General features: G+C 33.1%; 1 protein-coding gene across 6 annotated transcripts in view; it reads right to left on the bottom strand.

Moving 5' to 3' along the window:
- Positions 1 to 27,818, bottom strand: part of USP15 (ubiquitin specific peptidase 15) — a 118,903-nt gene that overhangs the window by 47,631 nt on the left and 43,454 nt on the right. For 4 of the 6 annotated variants that reach the window (XR_006709440.1, XM_045466168.1, XM_045466170.1 and 1 more), the window contains exons 5-7: positions 24,675 to 24,820; positions 20,686 to 20,747; positions 1,976 to 2,062 (exon numbers count right to left, since the gene is read on the bottom strand). Coding sequence is in view for 4 of the 6 variants with exons in the window: in XM_045466168.1 (XP_045322124.1) it covers positions 1,976 to 2,062; positions 20,686 to 20,747; positions 24,675 to 24,820 (295 nt within the window). In the remaining 2 variants the exon portion in view is untranslated. The remainder of the gene's footprint in view (positions 1 to 1,975; positions 2,063 to 20,685; positions 20,748 to 24,674; positions 24,821 to 27,818) is intronic. The other 2 variants (XR_006709441.1, XM_045466169.1) reach the window with 1 other exon arrangement.

The following is a 27,818-nucleotide window of genomic DNA, read 5'->3' as shown; positions in this document are numbered from 1 at the left end:
TACTAAACTGCAATACTGGATATTCATAGAGTCTTTGATATTTCACTATTACAATACAATGTAATGTTATTACACTATGGTACGTGTCTTTTTATAAACTACTAAAGGGGATGAATGTTTTAAATCTTGATACTCCAACCACTCCTTGCAAGAATAAGTATAATTACTTAATGTTTCCCAGTGAGACTGAGATGGAAAGAAGTGGATGGAGTTTTTTATGGTTTTAATTTGCACATTTCTAGTTAGTTGTGAATTTGAATATTTAAATGTTTATACATTTTACTTTATCTTATTTAATGTCTATTGATTTTTGAGATAGAGAGAGAGAGGGAGAGAATGAATGAGAATGAGCAGGGGATGGGCAGAGAGAGAGGGAGACACAGAATCTGAAGCAGGCTCTAGGCTCTTCTGAGCTGTCAGCACAGAGCCGGATGTGGGGCTCGAACTCACCAGCAGTGAGATGAACTGAGCTCAAATCGGACACTCAACCAACTGAGCCACCCAGGCACCTCTAAATGTTTATATATTTTAATTATTTTCCTTTTATTGCCAGCTGCATCATTGCCCAGTTTTCTACTTGTCTTAGAAAATTTCTCACTGATCTTTACAGCTTTGATATATTAAGAATATTTATCCTCTGCTATTTGTAGCAAGTATTTTTGCCATTTCTTTGCCTTTCATTTTTTATATGCCTAACAATTTAAGTCAATTTAATATAAAGTTTTACAAAGAAATTCTCAATCGTGATCCAATTTTCCAAACAACATTTCCTGGATAATCTGCCCATTCCCCATTAGTCTACAATGTTTTCTGATCACATTAAATTCTTTTATGTATAAAGGGCTGTTTCTGGACTGTCTTTTCTATTTCATTGATTTGTAGATGTTATTCTCGGGTCACTACTATGCTGCTTGAAACCTTGTATCTTTATAACAGGTTGTCATTATTTAATAGGGTTAATCCTTTCTCATTTTCCTTTCCAAAATTACTTTGGGTATTCTTACACATTTATAATCTAGATGTACATTAAAATCTTTTTGTCAAGCCCTCTCCCCACCTTAAATATGAATTTTAAGGTCAAATGAATTTAACCTATAAATTCATTTAATGATGTTATTTTAAATATTATTTCACAAATAGCCTTATTCTTTTCAAATTAATTCTTTGGGAAACCAGATGCCCTTTATGAACTGGCCAAACAATGCAAATATTTAACTACGTAAATACAGTCAACCTAAAAAATAAACGACAATGTAATGTATATAATCAAAAAATAAAACAAGGATAAAATTGTCTAGATTAAAGGTTTTCCCCTAATTTGACTGAATCACAAACAATAAAAGGTTTCTTTTTATCCTTTTCTAGAAAACAGAAACCAAGCCAGTTTTCAAGGTAATACACTCATGTCAGATGTTATAGTGCAGTCCAAGTGATTTTTAACCTTTTTTCTTATGGCCATACAACACACACTTTCACGCAACTCTTACGAATTCCAAGATTGTGAATATTATTCATGATGGGGCAAAGGAATTGTTTCTCTAAACTTTTTAAAGAAAAAGTGATTGCCTGTTGATGAACGTGAAAATCTGTGTATGCTTTCCAGGTGAGAATCACTGATACACACTTTTAAAAAATACTACATATTGTAGGTCAGTGACATCTGAAATTTACACTCTTCCTAAAAAATCGAGTTCTAACAGACTTCTATATAAATTTCAATAATTAGCGTTTAAAATGTAAAATTCTGAAAGTACTTTATTTCTTTTTGTGAATTACTATAGTGTATGTATTAAAGAAGTTTATAACTGTGCTTTCTTTCTTGTAAAGTTACTCCTAGAAAAAGTGATCCGTAATTTAAAAAAAAAATCAATTTTAATGCATTAAGACTTTATCCTAAATTTTAGATACAAGAGATTTTTTGCAACCACAATAGGGCGATCGATTAAACAAAGAGTTTTTAAGATTCAGTGCTTACTTTCTGTTGTTGATGTTGTTATAATTATTTGACAGAGATGAAGGAGAGATCTTTGGTAAAGCTGAAAAATTGGATGCACCTGGGGACCTTTAAAAATATGAAAATGTTAAATTAGATAAAAAATGCTGAATTTTGAAATTAATTATGAAATAAAGAAAAGACAGATGACAATGTATGTAGTAAATGAATGCTGGAAAACAGATTCATGAGCAAAATCACTATATATCCTTTGTTTTTCTATTTCCTATGTACTCTTTCATATAAAAAATAATGGTACAAAGGGAACTATTTTCAAAAGAAATTTACCAAATTAAATATACAACTTGATATTATTCCTATATATCTATTGACTCAGTACACCCATTTCTGAGTTCAAGTAACCATTTTTAATATTTTACAATCAATAATTTCATTAAATGAGTAGAATTAAAATATCAGTTTTTTAAAGGAAGCACATAAAAGCAATCCAATTTGGGTCCCAGTGGGTACCATGGCATTCTAATTATACACAACAATGATACAGATATCTGAGGATTTAACAATTCTTTAACATCTAAGGCAATAGGGACAGAATAGCATAAAATAATTCAAAACTAAATCCCAAGAAGTAATTTTGGCCAAAGTTATCTCTGCAAAAACTGAAAGGACATACATCTGACTATATATTACACACCTCATTAATTCAGAATCTTTTTGGAGAAATCTCAATTACTAATGGCTTTTAATCAACCAATATGCTTTAAAGGCATAACTTATAATCACAAATCCATTACATAGGAATGATTACTTTCTTAAAGATTTAATTTCCCTTGTAATTTTGTTAATAATTTTATTTTATGAGGTAACATCTAGTCTATGAGCTGTAAAAAGCTAACTTTCAGTTCAGCATCTCAGTCATCATAAATTCTAAATTAGTGAGCTCCAAAGTGAGTAGTTTTAAAAAATTATTTTATTTCCTTTACTTAGGTGCTAATGAACAATGAAATGGTCAATGGGCAGGAAAGTATATCTACAGAATCTGTTTGAAGTCTATAAATTTTAGGTGATTTGGATTTCACCTAATCTATATACTTGCAACATATTTTGGAGAATAAATTTTGGGCAAAAAAATGTCTTACACACAAAAATTTTATTTATCTTTTGAGGTTTTGTATATTATGAAATCTTGGTAAAGATTTTTTTCTTATTTTAAAGGTGCTTCTTTTTGTTGATACAGGTTGTATATAGGTAGATTACATTAAGTGAGACTTCTATTTAGAAGCCTTTCTGACAGAAGATCTTACAAGATATTATTTTACCGTGCTTAAGTTAAAAACATAAAACACAATCAGCCAAGTTTTAATATAAAAGAGAGAACACATCTAAAATGTTATTTAATATTTTAAGGTACTAGTTTTTAAATATTAATAGAAATATAGAAGTATCCTGGCATTTTTGCTTTCATGTTAAGAATGCTAAATTAGCAAAGTAAAAAAACCCCCGAGTTTGTTAGAGATTGAGTTATAATGAATTAAAGGAAGTTAATTTTTCAAAATGTGATCCATTTACTGCATTTTAGTTTAATTCACTTCAATTTTTCAGAAACACAGAAATAAACTGAAATGTTCTCTTAAATTTTACCTGCAATAAAATTTTTGAAAATAAAGATTCATTACTGTATCCAATAAAGTGGCTGAGGCACATATTTTTTTCCTTTTTCTGCCCATCTCTCCCCTTTTTTATTATTCATTAGCAACTCTATCCAAGGATAATATTAGAAGTTTCTATGAAATTCACTGAAACACTCAAAACATTTATTAAGTGACTACTATAAGCCTTGCTCTTGGTAAATACTAGGAATACAAGGAGAGACACAGTTCTTGACCTCAAATAGCTCACAATCTAATGGGAGAAAAAGACACATAAGCAAAGTAACTATAACATAGTGCAAGTCCTGTAACAAATTTCAAAATTATAACAAAATATAAAATTTTGTGGGTAGTAAAATGAAGTGATTCAAAATGATGTGCAGAGTTGGAGGGAAAGGTAGAAACTGGATGTGAGAGTCCTCCAGTAGAAAGAACAGCACATGCAAATGTATGGGACTGTAGAAACCATGATGTGCTTAGGGAAGTATCAATAAATTCAGTTTGGCTTAAAGAACAGGAAGCAGGTAGTGACAGGAACAGAAGTTAATAAGGTAGGCATGATAATAAAAGACTTATATTCTATGAAGGAATTTATTTTATTTCATTATGCTGGGCACGTTAAAAGTTTGGAAGAATGTGTATCTACACAATCAGATTTGTATTTTAGATAGCTAATTCATGAGAAAAAGAAAGAAGACTGAGAGATCATTTAGGAAACCAGAGGTGATTAATAAAATTAATAAAGGATGGGGCTAAGACTATTGAGTGGGCAAGGGCAACATGTCTTGGATGTTTAGTAAGTGGTTCTCAATGGACCCTTAGAGGGTCGCACAATTCTTTCAGACTGTACATCTATGAAGTCAAAACTATTTTCATAATCACTTCAAGGTGCTATTTAAGTGTTATTTGACCTTTTTCACGGGTGGATATTTGCAATGATAGCACAAAAACAATGGTGGTGAAACTGCTGACACTTTAGCATGAGTTAAGGCAGCAGCACCAAATTATAGTCATTGTATTCTTCACTGCCCCTTGCAGTAGAAAATGGTCATTTTCACTTAAGAATATCCATGTTGAAAAAATAGAAAATACTGATTTTATTAAATCTTGACCCTTAAATACACTTCTTTTTACTATTATGCGACCAACTGGAAAGTTTGCAGGAACCACAAAGGTTCTATACTGAAGTAACATGGTTGTCATGAAGAAAAAGACTTGCATAATTATTTGAATTTCAAGCAGAACTAGCAACTCTTTTCACAGCAACATTCTTTCACATAAAAGGCTATATGGTAGAACATCTTCTCAAAAATAAATGAAGGGAGCCTATCACTTCAAGGAAAACAAAGTATTTGTTGCCAATGATAACATTCAAGTGATCATATAAAAAACAGAATTTTGTAAAACTTGACTTTGCCACCATGAGGCTTGACAGCTTCCCACTACTTGTAAGATTGGTAACGTTTTAACAAATGTGATTTAAAAATATTGTAGAATGAAATATGTCATTAATTTGGACTGTCTGCATAACTCAATTAGTATTTTCCAACTACATCAAGTTACACATGATAGACATTTCTTAAGTTTATGTATTTATTTAGAGAGAGAGGAGAGAGGAGAGAGAGAGAGAGAGATCATAAGCAGGGGAGGAATGGGGGGAGAGGGGGGGAGAGGGAGAGAGAGAGAGAGAGAGAGAGAGAGAGAGAGAGAGAGAGAGAGAATGAATGAGAATCCTAAACAGGCTCCACAATGTCAGCAGAGTCAAATGTAGGGCTTGATCTCATGAATTGTGACATCATCACCTGAGCCTCAGATGCTTGACTGAGCCACCCAGGCGCCCCTACACATGATAGATTTTTAAAATAACAGTATAAAAAGTTCACTGATAAGATTTCAGTTTCAGATTCCACATTGCAATTAAACTTTGATCATTAAACTACCACTGGTTGAGTTCAGATGTGGTAGCAATTATTTGAAATATTTCTCTCTGTTCTACCTATCTGTGTGAGGCTCAGTATTCTCTATGTACTTCAACCCAAACAATGTATCACAATAAACTGAATGCAGAAGCACATAGAATTTAGTTGTCCTCTATTCAGTCAGATATTAAATAAATTTGCAAAAATGTAAAACAATTCCACTCTTCTCAGTATAATTTTTTTGTTTTGAAAGTTATTTTTCATAAAAATATTACTTATGTAAAGATACAATAGTTTAGTATTATTATTTTTAAATAAATATTTAAAAATTTATTTTTATTTCTAACCCATATAAAAGAAGTTCTTTGGGTCCTTAATAATTTTTAAGAATGTAAAGGGGTATTAAGATCAAAATATCTGATTTAGGAGGTAGAATGTGCAAGACTGCTAACTAATTAGATGAAAAGATTGAAGTTGAAGGAGGAATTCAAGATGGCTCTGAGATGGTACCTGAAGTAGGGAATACAGGACATGGATATAGATTAGGTTGAGGGAATGGGAGAAGGTGGGGTAAAAAAGATTGTAGGTGAATCTTACATGGCGAAACCTATACCACATTTAGAAAAAGTCTGGAATTCAGAAGAGAGTTCTAGGCTAGAAATACAGAATGGGATGTTTGTGTGGGTTTGAGCTGAGGGACAGAATTAGCGTAGTCTATCCACTGATTTTGAGAATCTATTATGGTATGAAAGGAGGGGTCATCTGATGGAAATTTGTGAAGTATCAATGCATTGAAGTTGTGAGCAGAGCTGCTGCATATAGACAAGCTGTACATTGCACAATTCCAAGGAGGTCCTTTCACAGAGAGATTACAATGTGGAAAATGCCCAAAAACTGTGCAGTACACAACCCATACAAGCAAACATGGCAGTTATGGAAAGAAGAGCACCAGCCAGCCAGAGAATTGGTTAGAGAAAGTGAAAACACGCTTGAATCATAGACTCAAATTAAGAGAATTTCTCTAGGAGATAGTTAACAAAAAGAAGTATTACAGAAAGGTCAAATAAGATGAAACAAAATGAGAAAAAGTCAAATGAGAACTTTGTTACACTCTTAAATGAGTGGCAAGGAATAATTAAGTACTATCTTTAAAAAAATATTTTTTAGGGGCGCCTGGGTGGCTCAGTTAAGCGTCTGACTTCGGCTCAGGTCATGAGCTCACAGTCCGTGAGTTCGAGCCCCGCGTCGGGCTCTGTGCTGACAGCTCGGAGCCTGGAGCCTGCTTCTGATTCTGTGTCTACCTCTCTCTCTGACCCTCCCCCATTCATGCTCTGTCTCTCTCTGTCTCAAAAATAAATAAACGTTAAAAAAAAAAAATTAAAAAAAAATTTTTTTTAATGTTTATTTATTTTTGAGAGGAAAGAGAGAGAGACAGCGTGAGCAGGGGAGGGGCAGAGAGAAAGAGGAAGACACAGAATCAGAAGCAGGCTCCAGGCTCTGAGCTGTCAGCACAGAGCCCAATGTGGGGCTCGAACTCACAGACCATGAGATTGTGACTGGAGCTGAAGTTGGATGCTTAACTGACTGAGCCACCCAGGCACCCTGTAAGTACTAGTTTTTTAAAGTTGACCAACAAAGGAAAAAAAAAAAAAAGAATGGTATCTGGAGTAAGTTTACGGTTTTTGTTTTTATTTTTGTGTTTAAAGAAAGGATAGATTTATATTTATAGGCTGGGGGGAAGATGACACTGGAAAAGAAAGAAAAGAATGAATTACTGTTACTTCTTACTATACATGTCTGCAGAGGCAAGGGAAATAAAAGCCAAAATGAACTATTGGGACTTCATCAAGAAAAAAACTTCTGCACAGCGAAGGAAACAATCAACAAAACTAAAAAGTAACTGACAGAATGGAAGATATTTGCAAATGATGCATAAGATAAAGGGTTAATATATAAAATCCATAAAGAACTTATCAAACTCAACACCACCAAAACAAATACTCCAGTTTAGAAATGGGCAAAAGACATGAACAGACACTTTTCCAAAGAAGACATCCAGATGGCTAACAGACACATGAAAAGATGCTCAACATCACTCATCACCAGGGAAATACAAATCAAAACCACAATGAGATACCACCTCATACCTGTCAGAATGGCTAAAATGAACAACTCAAGAAACAACAGATGCTGGTGAGGATTCAGAGAAGGGGAACCCTTTTGCACTGTTGATGGACTGCAACTGGTGCAGCCACTCTGGAAAACAGTATGGAGAGTCCTCAAAAAATTAAAAACAGAGAGGCGCCTGGGTGGCTCAGTCAGTTAAGCATCTGACTTCGGCTCAGGTCATGATCTCACGGTTTGTGGGTTCGAGCTCTGCATCGGGCTCTGTACTGACAGCTCAGAGCCTGGAGCCTACTTCGCATTCTGTGTCTCCCTCTCTCTCTTCCCCACCCCTACTCTCACTTTGTCTCACTCTATCTCTCAAAAATAAATAAACGTAAAAAAAATAAAATAAAAAAATTAAAAATAGAGCTACCCTACAACCCAGCAATTGCACTACTAGGTATTTATCCAAAGGTTACAAAAATGCTGATTCGAAAGGGCACATGTGCCCTAATGTTTACAGCAGCACTCTCAACCACAGACAAATTATGGAAAGAGCCCAAATGTCCATCGACTGATGAATGGATAAAGAAGATATGTGTATGTGTGTGTGTATAATGGAATATTACTTGGTGATCAAAAAGAATGAAATCGTTATTTGCAACAATGTGATGGCAATAGTCTATTATGCTAAGTGAAATAAGTCAGTGAGAGAAAGAAATATCATATGATTTCACTCATATGTGGACTTTAAGAAACAAAACAGACGAACTTATAAGGAAGGGAGTATAAGATAAAAACAGGGAGGTGAACCATAAGAGACTCTTAAATACAGAGAACTGAGGTTTGCTAGAGGGGTGTTTATGGGGGGATGGGCTAAATAGGTGATGGGCATTAAGAAAGGCACTTGTTGGGGATGAGCACGTCTACTCCTAAAACTAATACTACACTGTATGTTAACTTGAATTAAAAAAAATTTTTTTAATGTTTGTTTATTTTTGAGAGAGGGAGTATGAGTCGGGGAGGGGCAGAGAAAAAGGGAGACACAGAATTTGAAGTAGGCTCCAGGCTCTTAGCTATCAGCACAGAACCTGATGCGAATCTCGAACTCCCCAACTGTGAGATCGTGACCTGAGCCGAAGCTGGATGCTTAACTGACTGAGCCACCTAGGAACCCCTAACTAGATAGAATTTAAACAAATAAATTAAAAAAATAAGAATGAATTACTGTTAACTGAGTGTCTACTATATGTGTGGTAGTATGGTAGGCATTTATACATATGTAGAAGGGAGGAGATAGTGAAAGAAAAAGCAAGGTCTAGGAAGCATTGGGATATGCTCTATTTGGGATAAATAGCATTGGTAGAGAGATTGCTCTTAAAAAGCATAATGATCAGAAGAAAGAGAAGGATAGATGTGGTCCACAGGTAAAGCTAAAGTATATCAAGACTTTTAAAATGCCATTATAGACATTACCGATAAATGTTAACAGATCACTTATTTATTCTGATTCCAGCTTCTGACATAAATTATACATAGCCCAATCTAGCTAACATTTGTGGAGTTAATTTAGGGGTTGACTAGCCAGTCTGTGGATTATAACCAGAGCTCTTGAGATCTATTTCTTTGAAGTAATTTAGAAATTACACCGTTCCTCAGCAACCCTGCTCTAGTGGATTTTTAAGGAGAACAGAGAGAAAAAAAAAGCGCTTAGAATATCACTCATAGATTAGATACTAAGCCAGTAACCTAGTGTTAAACTAACTTTGGTTAATTTGGGCTAGGTATAATATAAAATAGGGATCCAAGTCTTAAACAAGACAGAAAACAGTAAAACATCAATTTAACTGAAATTATTTCACGAAGACAGAAATTCAAACTTCATGCCTGACAAATATAGTATCTGAACTGCCCTACTTCAAACTGGAGTTTCAACTAAAAGCATGCAATTCAAGGCTAAGTTGAATTTCTTCCTTCAACAGAAAAATACAACTCGATAAATTACCTGAATATTCTTGATAAATTAACTTAATAATTAAATTACATGAAAACCATGTAATTTAAAAAACCATTTTGAGCAACCAAAATATGGAGATGTTAAGTTTGAATGCTGACATTGCAAAACAATGAAAGATTTTATAGTTATTTTCAAATCTGACATAAAAGAACCACATGTTGTAAAATCTAACACTGTAAAACAAAAATTATCTTATTAAGAAAAACAAGACCAATTTTAAACTTTCCCCATTTCTTTTAATTTCTTTTTTAGGGGCGCCTGGGTGGCGCAGTCAGTTGGGTGTCCGACTTCAGCCAGGTCACGATCTCGCGGTCCGTGAGTTCGAGCCCCGCGTCGGGCTCTGGGCTGATGGCTCAGAGCCTGGAGCCTGTTTCCGATTCTGTGTCTCCCTCTCTCTCTGCCCCTCCCCCGTTCATGCTCTGTCTCTCTCTGTCCCAAAAATAAATAAACGTTGAAAAAAAAAAAATTAAAAAAAAAAAATTTCTTTTTTAGTGTTTATTTATTTTTGAGGGATAGAGCATCAGCAGGGGAGAGGCAGAGAGAGAGGCAGACACAGAATCCGAAGTAGGCTCCAGGCTCCAAGCTGTCAGCAGAGAGCCCGACGTGGGGCTCAAACTCATGATTCATGAGATCATGACCTGAGCTGAAGTCGGCTGCTTAACCCAACTGAGCCACCCAGGCACCCCTCCCCATTTCTAAAGATAAGTTCTTGGAGAAAAAGAAAAGTTTAAATCTCTCTAAAAATTAAACACTTTTACTGTTGCAAGATATAGATTAATTCAGTTCAACAAGCATTTGCTGTGTGCCTCTCCTATGACAGGCAGGGTATTAGATATTTAAAGATAAATGGAAGAAAGTTTAAGGGAATTTATGTATAAATTGATTCTCATAACTTTATTTTTGTTCCTTATTTTGACTACCAATGGTACTTACAACATAAAACATTCCACTTAAAAATAAAATTACAGTTACTTTCCTTTAGTCATTATGAATCCCAGTACCAAAACTGCAACCCATTTTTTTCAACTTATTATAGAAACTTTCAAATATATGCAAGTCCTCATGTGCCCAGTATCAGATCTCAGCTTCAAAAATGAACATTCTGCCACTTTTATCTGTATCGTCTCAGCCTCCTTTCCCCATGTTTTTGCTGGACTATTTTAAAGCAAATTCCAGACATTTGTAATTTCACCAGTATATATATAATGGAATATTACTCAGCAATAAAGAAGAACGAAAGCGTGCCATTTCTAACAACATGAATGGAGCTACAGTGTTTTATGCGAAACAAAGAAAGTCACAGAAAGACAAATACTATATGATTTCACTCATATGTGGAATTTAAGAAACAAAACAGATGAACATACGGGGAAAAAAAGAGAGGCAAACCATAAAACAAACTCTTAACTACACAGAACTATAGAGAACAAACTGAGGGTTGCTGGAGGAGAGGTGGGCAGTGATGGATATCAAGGAGGGCACTTGTTGAGATGAACACTGGGTGTTCTATGTAAGTGATCAATCTCTAAATTCTACTCCTGAAGCTAATATTACACTATATGATAACTAACTGTAATTTAAATACAAACTTAAAACAAACAAAAATTTATAGTATAGATCCCTAACCCACAAGAGATACGATACCAGTGCCAGTCTCAATTAAACAGTCAGTTCATGTTCACTTTTTTCTCCCCAGTTGGTTAGTTTGAATCGGGACCCAAATCAAGTCCATATATTTGCAGATCAATTTTGATAACTTCAAAAGCCCTTACTTGCTCCCGCCAGCTAACTTCTCCTCTGGCTTCACCTTACTGTGACTAAGTTTAGTTTACATTTGAGTGATTTCTGTATCTATTCATATAGTTAACATTGACTTATACATGTTACCATAAATTGCTCAAATCTTTTTTGGAACAAACCAGGGAACAAAAAAGAATATATCCAATAATTATTTGTGAGTACCTGTGAATATTAAGCATCTATACGAGAACTGTAAACTTATTCATTTATGCATGAAATACACTAAATTTTCTAACTTCAATTAATGGCTTTTAAATAACTGGACACTAGGGGGCGCCCAGGTAGCTCAGTTGGGTGAATGATGGACTCTTCAATTTCTGTTCAGTTCATGATCTCGGGGTTCCTGAGTTCGAGCCTCATGCCAAGCTCTGCCCTGGCAGCATGAAGGGGATTCTCTCCCTCTATCTACCCCTCCCTTACTCATGCTGTCTCTCTCTCAAAATAAATAAATAAAACTTTTAAAAATTTAAATAAATAAATATCTGGACACTAGTTAACATAAACTTGACTGTGACCATGCTGTTTGGCAAAACTTGGGAGACATGGTATTGGTACTAGATTATATATTATTTTTCCAGAACAGGAAGCTGGTACAGTGTTTGGAGGAAGGAAATATTTATTTAGTCCATGTGCATTTTCAGCATGTCAAAGGAGTGTATATATATACACTCAAGGTCTTAATGGGTGTTTTATTAAAATGAGAAACCTCAAAGTACAGTTATGAGGAGTGTATTTATGTAGGCACAAGCATTTCCAAAAAGAATTTAGAATTTGGACATCTAAAATAACCAGAAAAAAGCTGCTTATTGATAACCAGCAGCACACAGGAACTTCATTCTAACATCATTATGATGCCTATCTTTAGGTGACAAATACCTAAGAAAGATGTATATATTCAAATAACAAAAAGATTTACATATAGTTTCTCTTGGAACCCTGCCTTTCCAACCAATTTACCCTCTTAGTTATCTTTCTTCTGTCAGTACATTTCATGGTGAGTGATTTGATCTATACCAGCTGTTCCATTTTCTGACTATTCAATTCCTCTTTCCCTATCATCTATTTCTCATTCCCAACATACTGTTTCCACTTGTCAAATACACAGAATCTCTTTTGTTCCCCATCCCTCTCCCCAGTCTCTGCATCACTTAGCAATGCTGACCATTCGCTATCTTCTGAAAGTGTTTCCCCTTGTTCTCTTCGATATAATATGTTCCCAGTTTTCCTAAATGTTCAGGATTACTCTATTTGATCTTTTTGTTTTATATCATTTCTTAGGGACATCCTTTAAAATTCAGTATTTAGTTCTTTACATTTTTTATTAGATAATTCATATATCCTTATATTTCTCACTTCCAGGAATAGAACTCTGCACCTGCAGTTATTACCCTCCAAGCTTTGGTTCCTGATCTTTAACTGCATACTAGGCAGTTTTGTTTGGCTGTTCCATTATCTCAACTTAGAGTCTTGGAAAAAGTCACTGTATGTCTCTTACTGAGGGAGAACAAAATAGGAACAAAATAAAATGATATAAAGCATGCAAGAAAATTTACAAAAATTCAAAATGTCTTAAAAAATGACAACAAACTGCAGATTTTGGAATACTACCCTAGATTTATGGCTCAGAGCTTACATTTTAAATAGAAGACACATTATTAATTTAAAATATGTGAATATAAATGAATGGACAAGGAATTGAAAGCTGGCTTATGAGCCATTCTCTCAACTCCCACAAACTCAAATCATTCAACCCCCTACTTTGTGTTTGAACAAGGTTAAGATTGGTAACAAGTTTGTATACTTTCATAGAAACTTTGAGGGTGCATTTTCTGTGAATGCTAATAACTACAGCTTGTTTAGTACCCAAACAGAACTGTAATAACCAAATCTGTTTCAAATAAGCAGAACCTATCATGTACAAATACTTAAAAAGTCTCAGTACAACTTGTTAAAATGAAACCAATACTTTACATGGTAGGAGTTTCCTAATATTTATTTTAATAATTTTCAGTCAAATAGGTCTATGCACCATTTCTGAATCCATTTATACAGTTAATGTTCTATTATTAAGCAAATTGGGCTTAATCACTCTCTAAAATGTTCTAAAGAATTATGCATTTTTTGAATGTATTTAAGCGAATACAGATTTGAAAACGATAGTGTACAAAAACAAAAACAATACTGCAGAGTCACCTAGGTGTTTTTATTATTTATCTTGGGCAAAAAGTAGTATGCAATAGTTTTATTTATAAAATGCTCCCTCTCGCCAAGCAGAGCACTCAGGGACAGAGTGCTGTAAAAAAAAAAAAAAACTAATATGGCACCAGATTAAGTTTATACTTAGTGTTTTGGTCACCAATTTGGAATTTGTTAATTAGAACAACACAGATGGCCGAAAGACAATGTATGAGTGAGAACTAACTTAGTTTTCCATTTGAGTATTTTTGGCCTTTCATGCATTATCTAGTTGATTTTGGATTCTTTCTCTGGATGTTTTCTTAGCCCATGAAAACTGCCTTTCACAATCATCAATAATACTTAACTTTTATTCACCCGATACTTAATCAACATGCCTTTTATCAATATTTGTGAGCTATTACTGAAAATACCTGAATTAAATCAGTTTCTTGGGCTGCTCTCACAAGAATTTTATTTCAGTAAAACCGTAAAATTTGGATCTTTTCATGTCTATAATATTAATAATCTCAAAACCATTCTTTGAAGTAACTATACCTAAATAAAACCATAGAGAAAAAATTTGCGTAATTTTTGAATGAATTCAAAATTTAATAAAGTTGTACTTCAGAAGCTATGGCTAAGGAAAAAAGTATTATGTTTAAACAAGCTGGAAAGTAAGGGATCATCTGTTGGTCAGGTTTCTCTTCTTTTTAGGAACTTCTATACTTTTACAATTTATTTACTGTAAAATAATTTTTTAGAAATACAAGATTTAACTAACTATATATCTCCACCTGAATAATTACACTATGTACCTGATGCCAACATCTTTAGAAAATAAATGGTCAAATTTAACAGAACAGAAAACTGTGGGTTAAAACTTCTCTAAGGTATTAGAAAAGATTGTGTTTTTAGAGGTTGTAAGAAATCAGCAAATCTAGATGAGAAGTGCAAGTTCTGAAAAAACTAAGCACTTAGTTTTTAAAATATAACATAAATATGAAGTTGAAAACTTCAAATCACATGCTGGTATCTAGCAGAAAAATCCAGATGGAAAACTCTTGAGTATTTTTTAGGTAGGTTTAGATTTCTAACACGGATTTTGGGTTATTTTAGGGTATATGCATTTTTATAACTGCAGGACTACATATTTTAAACAAAATTATATTTTACCCTTAACATTTCTTAATATTTAGCATTTCTTCTCAATCAAGTAGCATAAAAATTTAGCTTCAGCTGAGGATATACAGGCTCAATTATGATAAAAATGGGCTCAGGACAATTTTAGGACATTCAGAGCACTTTAGTTCCTGTTTTCAGTGGTGTAGTAAAGTCAGACAATTAGATACTAACATGCTTTCTCTCAACAAACATATGCCTACTATAATGGTATTTTCTTGTTCATAAGCAGCACCTAAAATGAAGATTCCTGGGCCCACCATAAAGATTTATCTTCTGCTTATCTGGGGTGAAGATCTTGGAAGCTGCCACCTATGGTGTCCCACACAGTAAATATTAAGAAACATTACCTACAGAATATCTCAAAGTGTGATCCTTAGACAAACAGCATTAGAATCACCTGTGAGCTAATTAGAAATGTTAAATTCAGAAGCTCCACCCAGCTCTACCAAATCAGAAATTCTGGGGATGGGGCCTAGGAAACCATATTTTAACAAATTTAACAGATGATTCTTCCTTCTATCACTCTATTACAACTTTAATGTTTTCCCCTCAACTTTTGATGCTCTATGTAGGAACCGGTTATGTGGTAAGCAATATGAGCACCAGAAAAATCCAGGTTAGTGATGTTTATTAGAACTAGCATCTTCACATCATCTTGAGGACTAGGAGTTGTCTCCTGCCAGATATAATGGCAATAGAATGTTCTACACATTAATATGCTGAGATTTCTCTTGAGGGCCTAAGATTATAGGCTCTCTGCTGGAGCTGAATTTGTTTAAGTTATATGTGCTTATAATGTGACTTCAATGAACACAAAGAATTCCACTTTTTAAAGCTGGCATTTGCCCAGAAAAAACAATGTGCATCCTTACTTTACTTATACATATAAAAGAAGTGGTAATTCCTTCATCTTTTTCTTCCTAATCTGTACTCCTATTTTCCTCTATACTAGGTGCTTTCTCTATGCTCTTAAATACTATAATTTTATGTAATATGTTCTGCTTTGTTTTAAATTTATGTAAATGGTACTTAATTAAAATCTCATTTTGTTTTTTCTTTTCTCTCAACTGTATATTTATTTTAAACCTTACCCAGTTTTAAAGATCTTGTCATTGTGTACTTCCACCTGCCGCTCTCATATTCCACAGCATACCATCACTCGTTTTAGCTAGGCTGCCTCCAAATCCCCACTACCAGCAACAATGCAGCTACAAAGCTTGTATCTTCAGGGACCTGCATAAAAATTCCCCTGAGTGCTGGGTCAGAGGGATTAAACAATTCCTGATTTCGGTGACACCGACTGGTTTATATAATGGCAGTTCTAGTAAACACTCCCACCACTGGTTCATAACACTTCTCCTACAACCCTTCAAAACTCTGTATTAGCTATCTTTTACATTTTTGTCATTTTGGTGGCTGTTAGGTTGTACCTCGTGCGTCAAGCTTTCTGATTACAAGTAAGTTTGTATATCTCTTCATCTGCCTGTCAGCAATGGAGCTTCCCCTTCTTTAAACTATTCATATCTTTCAGTTATTTTTTAAAAGATTTTTGCTTTGTTTCTGTTAATTTATAAAAGTTCTTTGTACATTAAGGTATTATTCTCATGTAGGTTTTAGATATTAAAAAACTGACACTTGACTTTTTACTTCATTTATGGTTCCTTTAACAGAAATACTTAATTTTGATGTAATCAAACCCACTAATTTTCACATTATGTTCTCTGATTCTTAAAATATAGATATTTCCTGAAATTTCTTATTAGCTTTAAAGTTTTACATTTCATATTTGAGTATTCCTTCTGGAGTTGGTCTTTATAAATAATGTGTAAGCTGGTGATCCTGTTTTTCTCCAAACAGCTAGTTTTCCTAATAAAATCTAAGCATCTACCTGCTTTAAGCAACCTGTTTCTCATTGCCTAGTGGTGCCACTTACCAAGTTCTCATATTTACATGAGCGTTTTTTTTGAGCTCATTAATTTATTCCAGTGTATTTGCCTTTCTTTTGTTAGCATCATACTATTTTCATTATTATGGCTTTGTAGTAATTCTCACCATGTAGTAGGCTCAGAGCTTCCTTCCTCTTCTTTGTCAAAAGTGACTTAGCTAATCCTGGACCTTTACTGGGATATGTTAATTTTAGAATGAGTTTGTGAAGTTTCTCAAAAAACAAAACAAAACAAAACAAAACTCAGGATAGAATTTTTAACAGGAGTCAGTGACAGGATAGATTTCAAGAAACAGGCATCATCAGATTAAAACACATAGTACATGATAATCCTTTGTCTTCTAATAGGTTAGTTATTTACCATGAAGGTTTTATGCATTCCTAATTAGGTTAATTTTTGTTATACTATTTTCTGATTGGGTTACTTATGGAGTATATACTAACGATATTTGCAGGGATCAGGAACCTATGGCTCACAAGCTAACTCCAGTTTGCCACATTTTTCTGTAAATAAAGTTTTACTGGAATACAGCCATAACCGTTTGTTGACATAATGTCTATGGCTGCTTTCAAGCTCTACTGGCAGGGTTATAGTTAAGTCAGAGACCATATGGTTCAAAAGCTAAAATATCTAGTTCTTTATTAAAAAGATTGCTGACCTCTGGGTATAAAAAACACATTAATTTTTACAAATTAATCTTAAAGAATCTTGCTGAATTTTCTCAGTTCTAATAGTCTGCTGATGGGTTTTGGGTTTTACATAGATGACTGTATCATATGCAAATAGTGAACTTTTTCGTTCACTTTCAATCTTACTTGGTTTGTGTTCAAAATTTCTCAATATAATTTTTGCTACAGACTTTGGGTATACAGACTTTATTAAGTTAGGAGAATTTCCTTTTATTCTTAGTTTTCTGAGAGTCTTTTCATACACTGATGCTAATTTCAAAAAACACATTTTTTTTTTTTTTTTTTTGCATTCTAATGGACTATCATTGGGCAATTTAGGACATTCTGTTATATGGTATTAGGCATATTTTATAGTAAATGGATACTAGATCATAGGCTATAGTATATAATGGATACTATATAATATAATAGTAATAGACACTATAATATATATATATTATGTATATATGTGTATATATATATATCATGTATATATACTATATATATGTATAATGTTTTCATGCTTTAACATTTGGGTTCTGTATTAAAATACTGGGTGATTCAGTGAAGAATGGAACTCTTAACTAAGCATATTTCTAGTATAGTTCTTTCATTCACCAACACTTTTTATGTCTATGTTGTTAGGTATTATATACGAGAAATTGTGTTTTCTCTTATAGAAGGACTGCAGCTATTTAATAAAAATGGTATTGTGTGCTAGCAAATAGGGAAGAAAAGAAAATATATAGTTTTATCTTTCAAGTGAAAATCAATAATTTTAAGTAGAAAAGATCTCTAAATCCTTAGAACTCATGGTATTTCTTAAGGCACAAGCAACTTTGAAATTTCAAAAATTATTTAAAGCTGTTAACAAATACATAACAATCTAACAATAAGCTAGAAAAAAGAACATTTATCTTGATCTAAAGACTAAAAGTAAATATTCGCAAAGAAAACATTTCTAACTTCTAAGCTTCATCAATCAAGAAATTTACAATTATCTACCATGTGCTTTCAATATCTTCTTATTCTAAGTTCTACCCTTATATTACACCCTACTAAGTGGGAGTAATAATAAAATCTAATTAATATACTTAAGTGGTCTCATAAAAAATTTAAATAAAAAAACTTCACAAGATAAAAAGGACAGAGAGCCACTCATTAAAGATGCATTTTAGTTTTAAAGATAAAAATTAAGTACCAGATCATTTTTCTCTTTTATTTGCGAGGTTAACATTTAATAAATTACTTTTAATTTAAGAATCATTATTTTAAGTATTTCAAGCTATAAGTTTATAATCCCTTATGAAAATTCTGAAATTTCAAAAGCTCTGAAAATGTTTAAAATATTTCACAATTCACTTGAGGGAAACCTAACCTAAACTGATATTAAACTATTTATAGTCCTTTATCCTACTTAGTGTGAATATTTGCTAAGATTAATGTATTTGGTTAAGAGAGTCCCCTTGGATTCTACAGATATACTAAAATAATAGGCACCGTATTATTTCTCAAAGGTTTGAAAAGTCTAAAATTGAAATACAACTGGCACTAAGTGTTTTCGATAATGTAGTATAAAACTGATCATTCTAAAACCTTTACAAATATTTTCTCCCAATCGGTTTGTTGTGTTTTCACTCTGTTTATTGTTTCCCTTACTGTGCATAAACTTTTTAGTTTGATGTAGTCCCGTTTCTCTATTGCGTTTGTTGCTTATGCTTTGGTGTCATATTCAAGAAATCACTGCCTGGACAGACGTCATGATGCTTTCTCCCTAAGGTATCTTCTAGGAGTTTTATAGATTCATGTCTTATTTTTAAATCTTTAAACCACATATTTGATAAGGGGATAATATCCAAGATATGCAAGGAATTCCTACAATTCCATGGCAAAAAAACAAATAACCAGATTAAGAAGTGGGCCTACGACTTGCATAAACATTTCTCAAAAAGAAGGCATACAAACAGTCAATAAGTACAGATGCGCAACATCAGTAATTGTCGGGGAAATGCAAATCAAAACCAGAATGAGATATTACCTCATACCTATTAGGATGGTTACTATCAAAAGAACAAATGATAACAAGTGCTCACAGGATGTACAGAAATTGAAACACTGGTATAGTGTTGGTAGAAACGTATAATGATACAGCTGCAATGGAAAACAGTACAAAGGTTCCTCAAAAAATGAAAAATAGAAGTACAATCTGATCCAGAAATCTCACTTCTGGGTATAATCCAAAAGAAACGAAATCATCTCAAAGAGATATCTCCATTCCCCTGTTCACTGCAGTACAATTCCTAAGATAGGAAAACAACCTGAATGTCTATAGATGGATGAATGGATAAAGAAAATGTGGCATATACTGCAATGAAATATTATCCAGACTTTTTTAAGGAAGTAAGACTGTGTTAAGTAAGGAAATCCTGCCATATATGATAACTTGGATGAACCTGGGGGACATTCTGTTAAGTAAAATAAGCCAATCCCAGAAAGACAAAAACTGCATGATTCCACTTACATGCGGTATCTAAACTTGGTCAAATACTCATAGAAACAGAGAGTACAAGGATGGTTGCCAGGGGCTGGGGGGAAGGGAGAAATGGGAAATTACTGTGCAATAGAAATAAAGTTTCAGTTATACAATATTAAGAAATTCTAGAGATTTACTACACAACAATGTGCCTACAGTTAACAACACTGTACTGTGCACTTAAAAAATTTGTTAAGAGGGTAGATCTCAAATTAAGGGTTCTTACCATGTTCAAACAAATGTTAAAACGATTTCTAATTCTTTCATCCTTCCTTCATTTACCATCAAAAGCAATTCTTATACTCCTCTATCTCTACTTGTGCTTTTATATTCTAAAACATTTAAATAAATAAAAATATTAACTTTATGTCAGACTCATTTTGATAGTGTTCTTTAACAGATACTTTTAAAAGAAATCACAAAAAGCTTGAAAAATAGTAAACAAAATGTTTAATAGTGATTTGATGTATTAGACAATGTAACAATATTTATAACATATGTACATTGTACCTTATTCTAAAAGAGATCCGAACTGGAAGGCTTTTTAATTATAGCATATTAATTTAAATGCAAACTTAGAAAACGTCTATAATGGGAATAAAATATTTAAATATAAAGTAGGAATATATACTTGCAATGTACAATTAGGTATCTTCTATCATTCTGGATTTTGTTATCTGAAATCAAAGGCTTTAAGATCATGCAATCAGCCATAAAAAGTGGGAGCACTTACTTAGGAGCAGAAGGACCCCTGGGCCATGTTCCATCTTCATTTTTCTGTTCTATCACTAACACCTGTAAATATGACACAATAAAAGAGTGTTTTTCCTTAACTCTGAAGTTAAGATAGCTTTAGAAGATTAGGTGAATACACTAAGAAACTAAAGTAACTCTGGGATTAAAGGACATAGTAGACAAGGTGAAGAGGTATTTGAATTTTGATTCCAAAGCCGGGCAATATAAATAGAATATAAATTCCTTGAGTTTAGGGAGTATATTTTCTATTTCTTTTCTATTTGTAGGTTGTGACATAGTAAGTACCATGCAAAAAAACCCAGAAGGTCAAAGTTGTTAAACATACTGATATATAAACTTAGCTATCATTACGCAAATCCTGGAAAATAGCCCCACAGATAATTCCAAATTACAGATCACACGTAATTTATTTGGGGCTTTAAAATTTGTCTTTATTTACGTTATCACTATGTAAATTATAGAATCTTTTAATGTATAAATGATAGAGTCACATTGTGAGATTCAGACTCAAGTTCTTTATTGCAGCATGGTAAAGGCAGACAGAAATCAATTCTAATAAATGTAAAGTACAGGGCAAGGGAACTATGCTTTATTCTAAAACATGTCAGAATCCTCCCCCTTATCTGCCAGTCTAAAAAGCCTTTCTTCCAGTTTTTGCTATGGGTGAATCTGTGCACAGAAGAAAAACTAAGCAAAAATAACTAAATTAGCAAATGAAATATGTGATATATCAATACGTTAATAACCAAATTTCCATGGGAGAACTATAACATAGAAAACATGTCTTCAAGTAAACTCAAGCATTACAAATTGTGAATACATCCTACATAATCACCTTCAACTCTTTTTCTTGAAATTGCAATTTTGTAACCTACTCTACATACTCTCAGTAAAATACTTTTGTGGACTGTATGTTTCAGGCCATTTCTAAGTTGGCATTTGGATCCTAATAATATAAAATGTAAGCCTGTTTCAGAGCACATACAACAAACAATAAAGCATCAATAAAAAAAAATTAATGGAACCAGGTTGTTGAGAGTATTCTAATTAAAATATAAAAGTTATCTTGAAGTGTTAATACTTCCTACATTCAAGGAACGTGTATGAAGTACATGTGTAGTATATAAAGAATAAGAGCACTCTACCTACTATCCTGATCTCTCCCTGATCATACTTTTCTCCCTTCCTATCATATACAATTTATCACTCTCCTCAATTTTCTGATATCATTCCGATATAATCATATATTCATAGATTTTCATAGATTTATAAAACTGAATTTAGTAATTTTTAACTCCTGAAGTTTTTCTTTACTACAACTTATAACTCTACAGACATCTACATATGAACTACACACAGAGAGAAAACATGTCTTGGCATTACAAATTTGAATATATATATGTTTTATTTTATATATATATATATACACACACACACACACATATATATATACACATACACATATGCACACACACACATACATATGTAAGCTTCAGTCATTTGGAAGACTTAAATTAGTTATAAAATGAAAGACTTCAGTTATAAAAATTCCAAAATTATGCATTTAGTTATCATTGTTTATGGTTTGCTTTCCAATGGAAGGTCCTACAACTGAAGAATCAAACAAATATTTAAAGGTGAACCATAATATTTTAATTCCTAATAGTGTGTGTAGTTAAAATTTCATGTTTTACAATCAGATATTAATTTTGAAGGCCATCAGAAATGTTAATGTTCACTCCTTTATTCAAATATATTATTTTCTGAATAAAGTTTTGCTCATGGTTAAAACTTTCAAGAAGAAAACTATTTCAGAAATATTTCAAAATTTAATTAAGCTGAATGTGTGCATACACACGTGCACACACACGCACACACTCTTTTAAGGGAGAGAGATAAGAATCGCCCATTTTGGGAGGCAAACTCTTCAATTATGTATCTTTGTTTCACTTTCTGATGTTTCAGTTTACTTTCAATTTCGGTAAAAATTTTAAAAAGTCCAGGACAATGTGAGTTCACTTATCATCAGTCAGAAAATAACTGTTTACAAAATCTGGAAAATTTAAAGCATGTTGTTTGAAACATCATTATTTCAAAAGATCAAATGTTCTTAAGGATATTTAAACTTGTTAAAATAATTTATCGTCAGCTGCAAGCTGATAAGTGCATTCCTATCAGGAACATCAAATTATTTAAACTGTCTAAGTCTCAGTTTTCTAGTGTACGTGATGGATGGATAACAGCCTTTACATGGGCTCGATCCTGGAAAACATTTAAAGAAATGATTCCATGTGTTTCAAATTGAACTCTTGGAGCTCAAGACTTATGGATGGTAACTCAGGAGTCAAAGAGGAAATTGGCCAAGGAGGGGAGTGTTGACTAACCAACAGAGTTCCAAATTCCTTATACCACCTTCAGTCAGGTTAACTCTGCTTTTAATTATAATACATGTTAGTTTTTGTAAGATTTCCCTTAAGACTATAGCTAAAATAAGTCTGAAAATTAATGTTTTTATAGCCCAATACATGACATACAGTAGACTTTTACTTAAAATTAATTTCTTCTGTTCTGAATTTTTTAACTTGGATCAAAATACCAATGTCAATAGTTATTTTTAATAAAACAGAACAAAATAAAACCCTCCATATATCAGAGCACCAGGCTCTGTGTTAGGTACTAAAAATAAAAACAAAAATAAATAGACACAAAGTCCAACTAAAACAAGGAACTCATAGTCTAGCTGGGAAGCTCAACATATAAATAAAGTACATAACGAATGACACAAAAGACCTATACATAAATCATTATAAAGTTAAGGGAATAATTTTTTCTCCAAAGTAGAAAACTCCTATACCTGAAATAGATACTGAGAAAAATAGACCAGGAAAGGCTGAAGAGATGACGTGACATTTGAATTGGAATCTGAAGGATGAAAGATTTGATCTGGTTAGACTACATGACAAAATGGATGGTTAATTTGACTATTTTGATATTTAAAAGGACTTTTTGCTGGATGGATGCAGGCATTGGGAAGAAGGGTATAACAGGCAGATGGAATAACACAAATGAAAACACAGGAGTTTGGAATAGGATAGTATGCTTAGAGAATTATAAGCAGTTCGGTTTGGTACTTGTCAGAGTACAAATCACAAGGCAAGGATAATGCAAGATGCTGGAAGACTAGCAAAAAGGTCAAACCTTGACTTGCATGCCGTGTTAAGTTGCCTGGACTTTATTTAATTGTTAAGGAACCAGGAAAGGTTTGTAAAAGGGAAACACTGAGGTTTTACATTTCAGAAAGAGTATTCTAACAGAAATATGAAAGACTGAGAGTGGATATGCAAAAGATTGGATGCAGAGTGATCTGTTAAGACACTACTGATAGGGCTGAGAATGGAATAGAGAGATTAATTCAAGAAATATTTAGAGGGTAGAAGCAGTAGGACTTGTTGACTGTGTCTAAACATCTTCATTTTTCAACACATTCATGTCTTTGGATTGTATCATAAAGAAGGACCAAATTGGGGGTTGATACCTTAGCAGAGGTTGGCAAACTACAGTTCACTTAGCTCACTGACTGCTTTTGTAAATGAAGCTTGTTGTTTACATATAGTCCATGACTACTTTGTTACTACAAAGGCAAAGTTGTAGTTGTGACAGAGACCATATGGCCTACTCAGCCAAAAATATTTACTATGATTCTTTACAGAAAGTTTGCTGACCTATATTTTTAGCTGTTTTTTGATGGAAAATCATTTCTTTTTAAAAAGTAGGTTATTCTCAAGCTCAAGGAGGGAAGCAAAAGCTATTGCCAATGAACAGCAGGAACAGGGAAGAGATGAGTTAGAAAGAGGAAGCCAGAGAGAGTAGAACCCACTATAGATTGTCAAGATATTCATAAAGTTTGTGACTCCAAAAAGCTTCATGTATAGTATGCTTAAAATAAACAGTACTGCTAAACAATACCTGTCCTTGGTATAAACCAGCATCCTGAATGGTGCTGTCTGGTTTATTCAGTGGTTCAAATGTATTACTCATGTATTTGTTCCACAATCTGGTCTCCTTTTCATCTGGAATATTGAAGATTTTTCTTATTTCTTTTTCAATTGTATCTAGATTTAAGGAGGAAAGATATATAAATATAATACATATTTTAAAATATACCACATAGAGCTAAGTGCTCACCAGCATAAAAATCCTAAATTTAAAATACTGATATAATAGCAAGAATAGGTGAACAAATATGTAGGACATATATAAAGAACAAAAAAGATAAGACCGATGTGTTTTTTTACAAACAAAATGGTAATTATAATTCTGACAGATAATTACTTGGGAAAACAAAGATCTCACAAGGTAGAAAAATTTAATCATGTAACACTCCAGTATAATTTATATTATACAGGATGAAGTTTAACTTTTTACACATTATAAATTCAATGTATTTTTCTCATGATATGATGGACTCAGAAGAAGTATGAGTCACAGATGCTACAGATAGAAAATTTTATTTTTAATTGTAACATAACCAATTTTAGGGTAATTTATATTAAATTGAATATAACTTACAGTTTGAATAGTTCACTAAAATTAAACAGAATAAATGGACACAAAGGAAAGTGCCTTCTTGAAGGAATGTCTGTATTAGTAAAAATATCTTGTTTTCATAGTAAAGCCATATATTTTCCTTATTTCTAAATCAATTATGTGAGTAGAAAAAGTATTTTTAACCTGGAGCAGCTTAACCTGCTATACAACAGGAGTCCCCACATATGAGAGTAGAGATGTAATTAAATTTCAGTGCCATACAGTTAAATGAATCTTTAAAATTTTTAAACATGAGAGATTATTAGAAAATAGCATTAAAACTATTGAATTCTGGTCAGTAACTTGCCTACCTTAGACTCATGAAAAGTGTAAAGTATCTTATGACATATGAAGAAATATATAATACTTCTACATTTTAGAGTACCTGGCTAGCTTTGGGAAGAAATTATTTATAAAACACTAAACCTATTAATACATGTTCTCTGAAGAAATATAAAAACCTATACCTATCCTACTTCATTAATTTTAGTCTAATAATATTGTTTATGCTCTACTTAGCTAAAATTCATTAATAGTCTTATAGTCAATGAGATTTTGATTAAGGCTTTAAATAAACAGGAAATCTTAACAATGTATCTGAAAACTTGGCGCAAATTAGCTAGAATATTTAAATAATTACACAAAATAAATATACTAACAGTACTGCTTTCTATTTTGGTGGGTTGGTCTTTTTCCTTTTTGTTCTTTTTATTGAAATATAAATATATAACAGAAAAATTCACAAGTCATCAGTATATAATGATAAATTTCCAAAGTGGATACACCCCGTAACTAGCATCCATATCAAGAAACAGAACATTACCTAGGAAGGAGGGTAGAGGAAGAAGCTGAGGAAGGGAGGTCATTTTCGTCTTTCTATAAAACTAAGTGCTCTTTTTCCTGATTGCATAAATAATTCTTGCTCATTGCAAAAATTCAGGAAATACAAACACCACTGTTAACATTTTGTTATTTCTTCTTTCAGACCTTTATCTGTTAATACACAGATACATAACACAATACATGGAGACACATATGGGAATTTCCTCTTCAATGAGTTCTGCAATCTACTCACATATAGGGGAAGAACATTAAAGACAGAAGAAAGGACTGCAAAGGCCCTGAGATAAGAATGCATTTGGCATGTTTCAGAATACTGTGGTGCAGCAGTGTGGCTGAAGTGAAATGAGCAAGGTGGAAATGGATTATATAGAATCTTGTGAGCTATGAGAATATACTATTTTATCTGAGTCAAGGGTAGGAGACTAGGCTACTGAAGCAATCAAAACCAAGGGAGAAGCAATGTTAAGTGGTGAGAATGAGAACAGATTCTGAAGGAACTGCTTAGAAGATACACTGCTTAGATTACATGCAGGGCGTGAAACAAAAGAGAATCTGAATGATTCCAAGGTTTTGAGCCTGAGCAATTGGAAGAATACAAGTGGGGACTACTCAGATGGGGAAGAATGACAGGGTAGCAGGTTTTTTGGGGGGAAGGGACAGACTTTAGTTTTGTACATGTTATATCTTGAGATTCCTATCAGGCAGAAGTGAAGTTAGGGAATGATTAAAACTGGAATTAAGGGAGAGTTTTGGGTAGGAGATATAAATTCAAAAGATATCGATACACACAAAGTATGTGAAGTCAGGGCACAGAAGGAAATCACCAAAGAAATGGGGAAATCCAAGGACTAAGCATGGCAATACCCTGATGTTTTGAGATCAGAAATATGAAGAGGATCTTTTCAGATTCTCTGAGAAGATGCAGGCAGTGAGAACTTGTGCCCTGGAAGCCATGTAAAAAGGAAATATTTGTAAATGGAAAAGTGAGTATGTATATTAATTTTTGCTGGCAGGTTAAGAAAATGGAAGACTGATATTACCATCAGATTTATCAATGTAGAAGTAGAGACCATCACAGCAGCAGTGCCAAGGGATTGGTAGGTCTGAAGGTCTGATGCAGCAGAGTCAAGTGAGAATGGGAACAGAGTAAGTGGTATCTAGAAAGCCGGATGCTCACATTGAGATTCACCAGGTGCAGCTACAGATAATGACAATCTAGGGTATAACTAGGGAATTAACGCCTCAAATTGGATACAGATTAAAGGTCACTTGAGAATGTCAAGGTATTGAGAGGGTGTGTAGACTTTTCCACATACGAATCTGACTGTGTCAGGCAGTTAATAAAAAGCATAGAGGTAGAAAAATTATTACCTCATATAATAAAAACAAAATTGTTGTGACAAACATTTCTAGTAAGAATATTTAATAAAGTTAAGCAATTCTATTAATAAATTTTATAGAAACAAAGTACTTTTCAATAAATTTTATAACAAACATTGTTTTTTCCAGTGTATTCGTAAAGAAAAAATAAAAACCAAACTTTATGTTTCTTATTGGAACATTTTCTATATCCAAATATGTCAATTTAAGGAGAAAAATACTCAAAGGCAAGGCATTTTGGCTCTGAATGAGGTAAATTATTTAGATCCTGCCTGTGGCTACTATCATTATTATTATAAG

Source organism: Leopardus geoffroyi, chromosome B4, assembly GCF_018350155.1.
Source record: "Leopardus geoffroyi isolate Oge1 chromosome B4, O.geoffroyi_Oge1_pat1.0, whole genome shotgun sequence".
Lineage (NCBI taxonomy): Eukaryota > Metazoa > Chordata > Mammalia > Carnivora > Felidae > Leopardus > Leopardus geoffroyi.
Note: the sequence above shows the minus strand (reverse complement) of the source record. Positions and strands in the feature narration are given on the sequence as shown.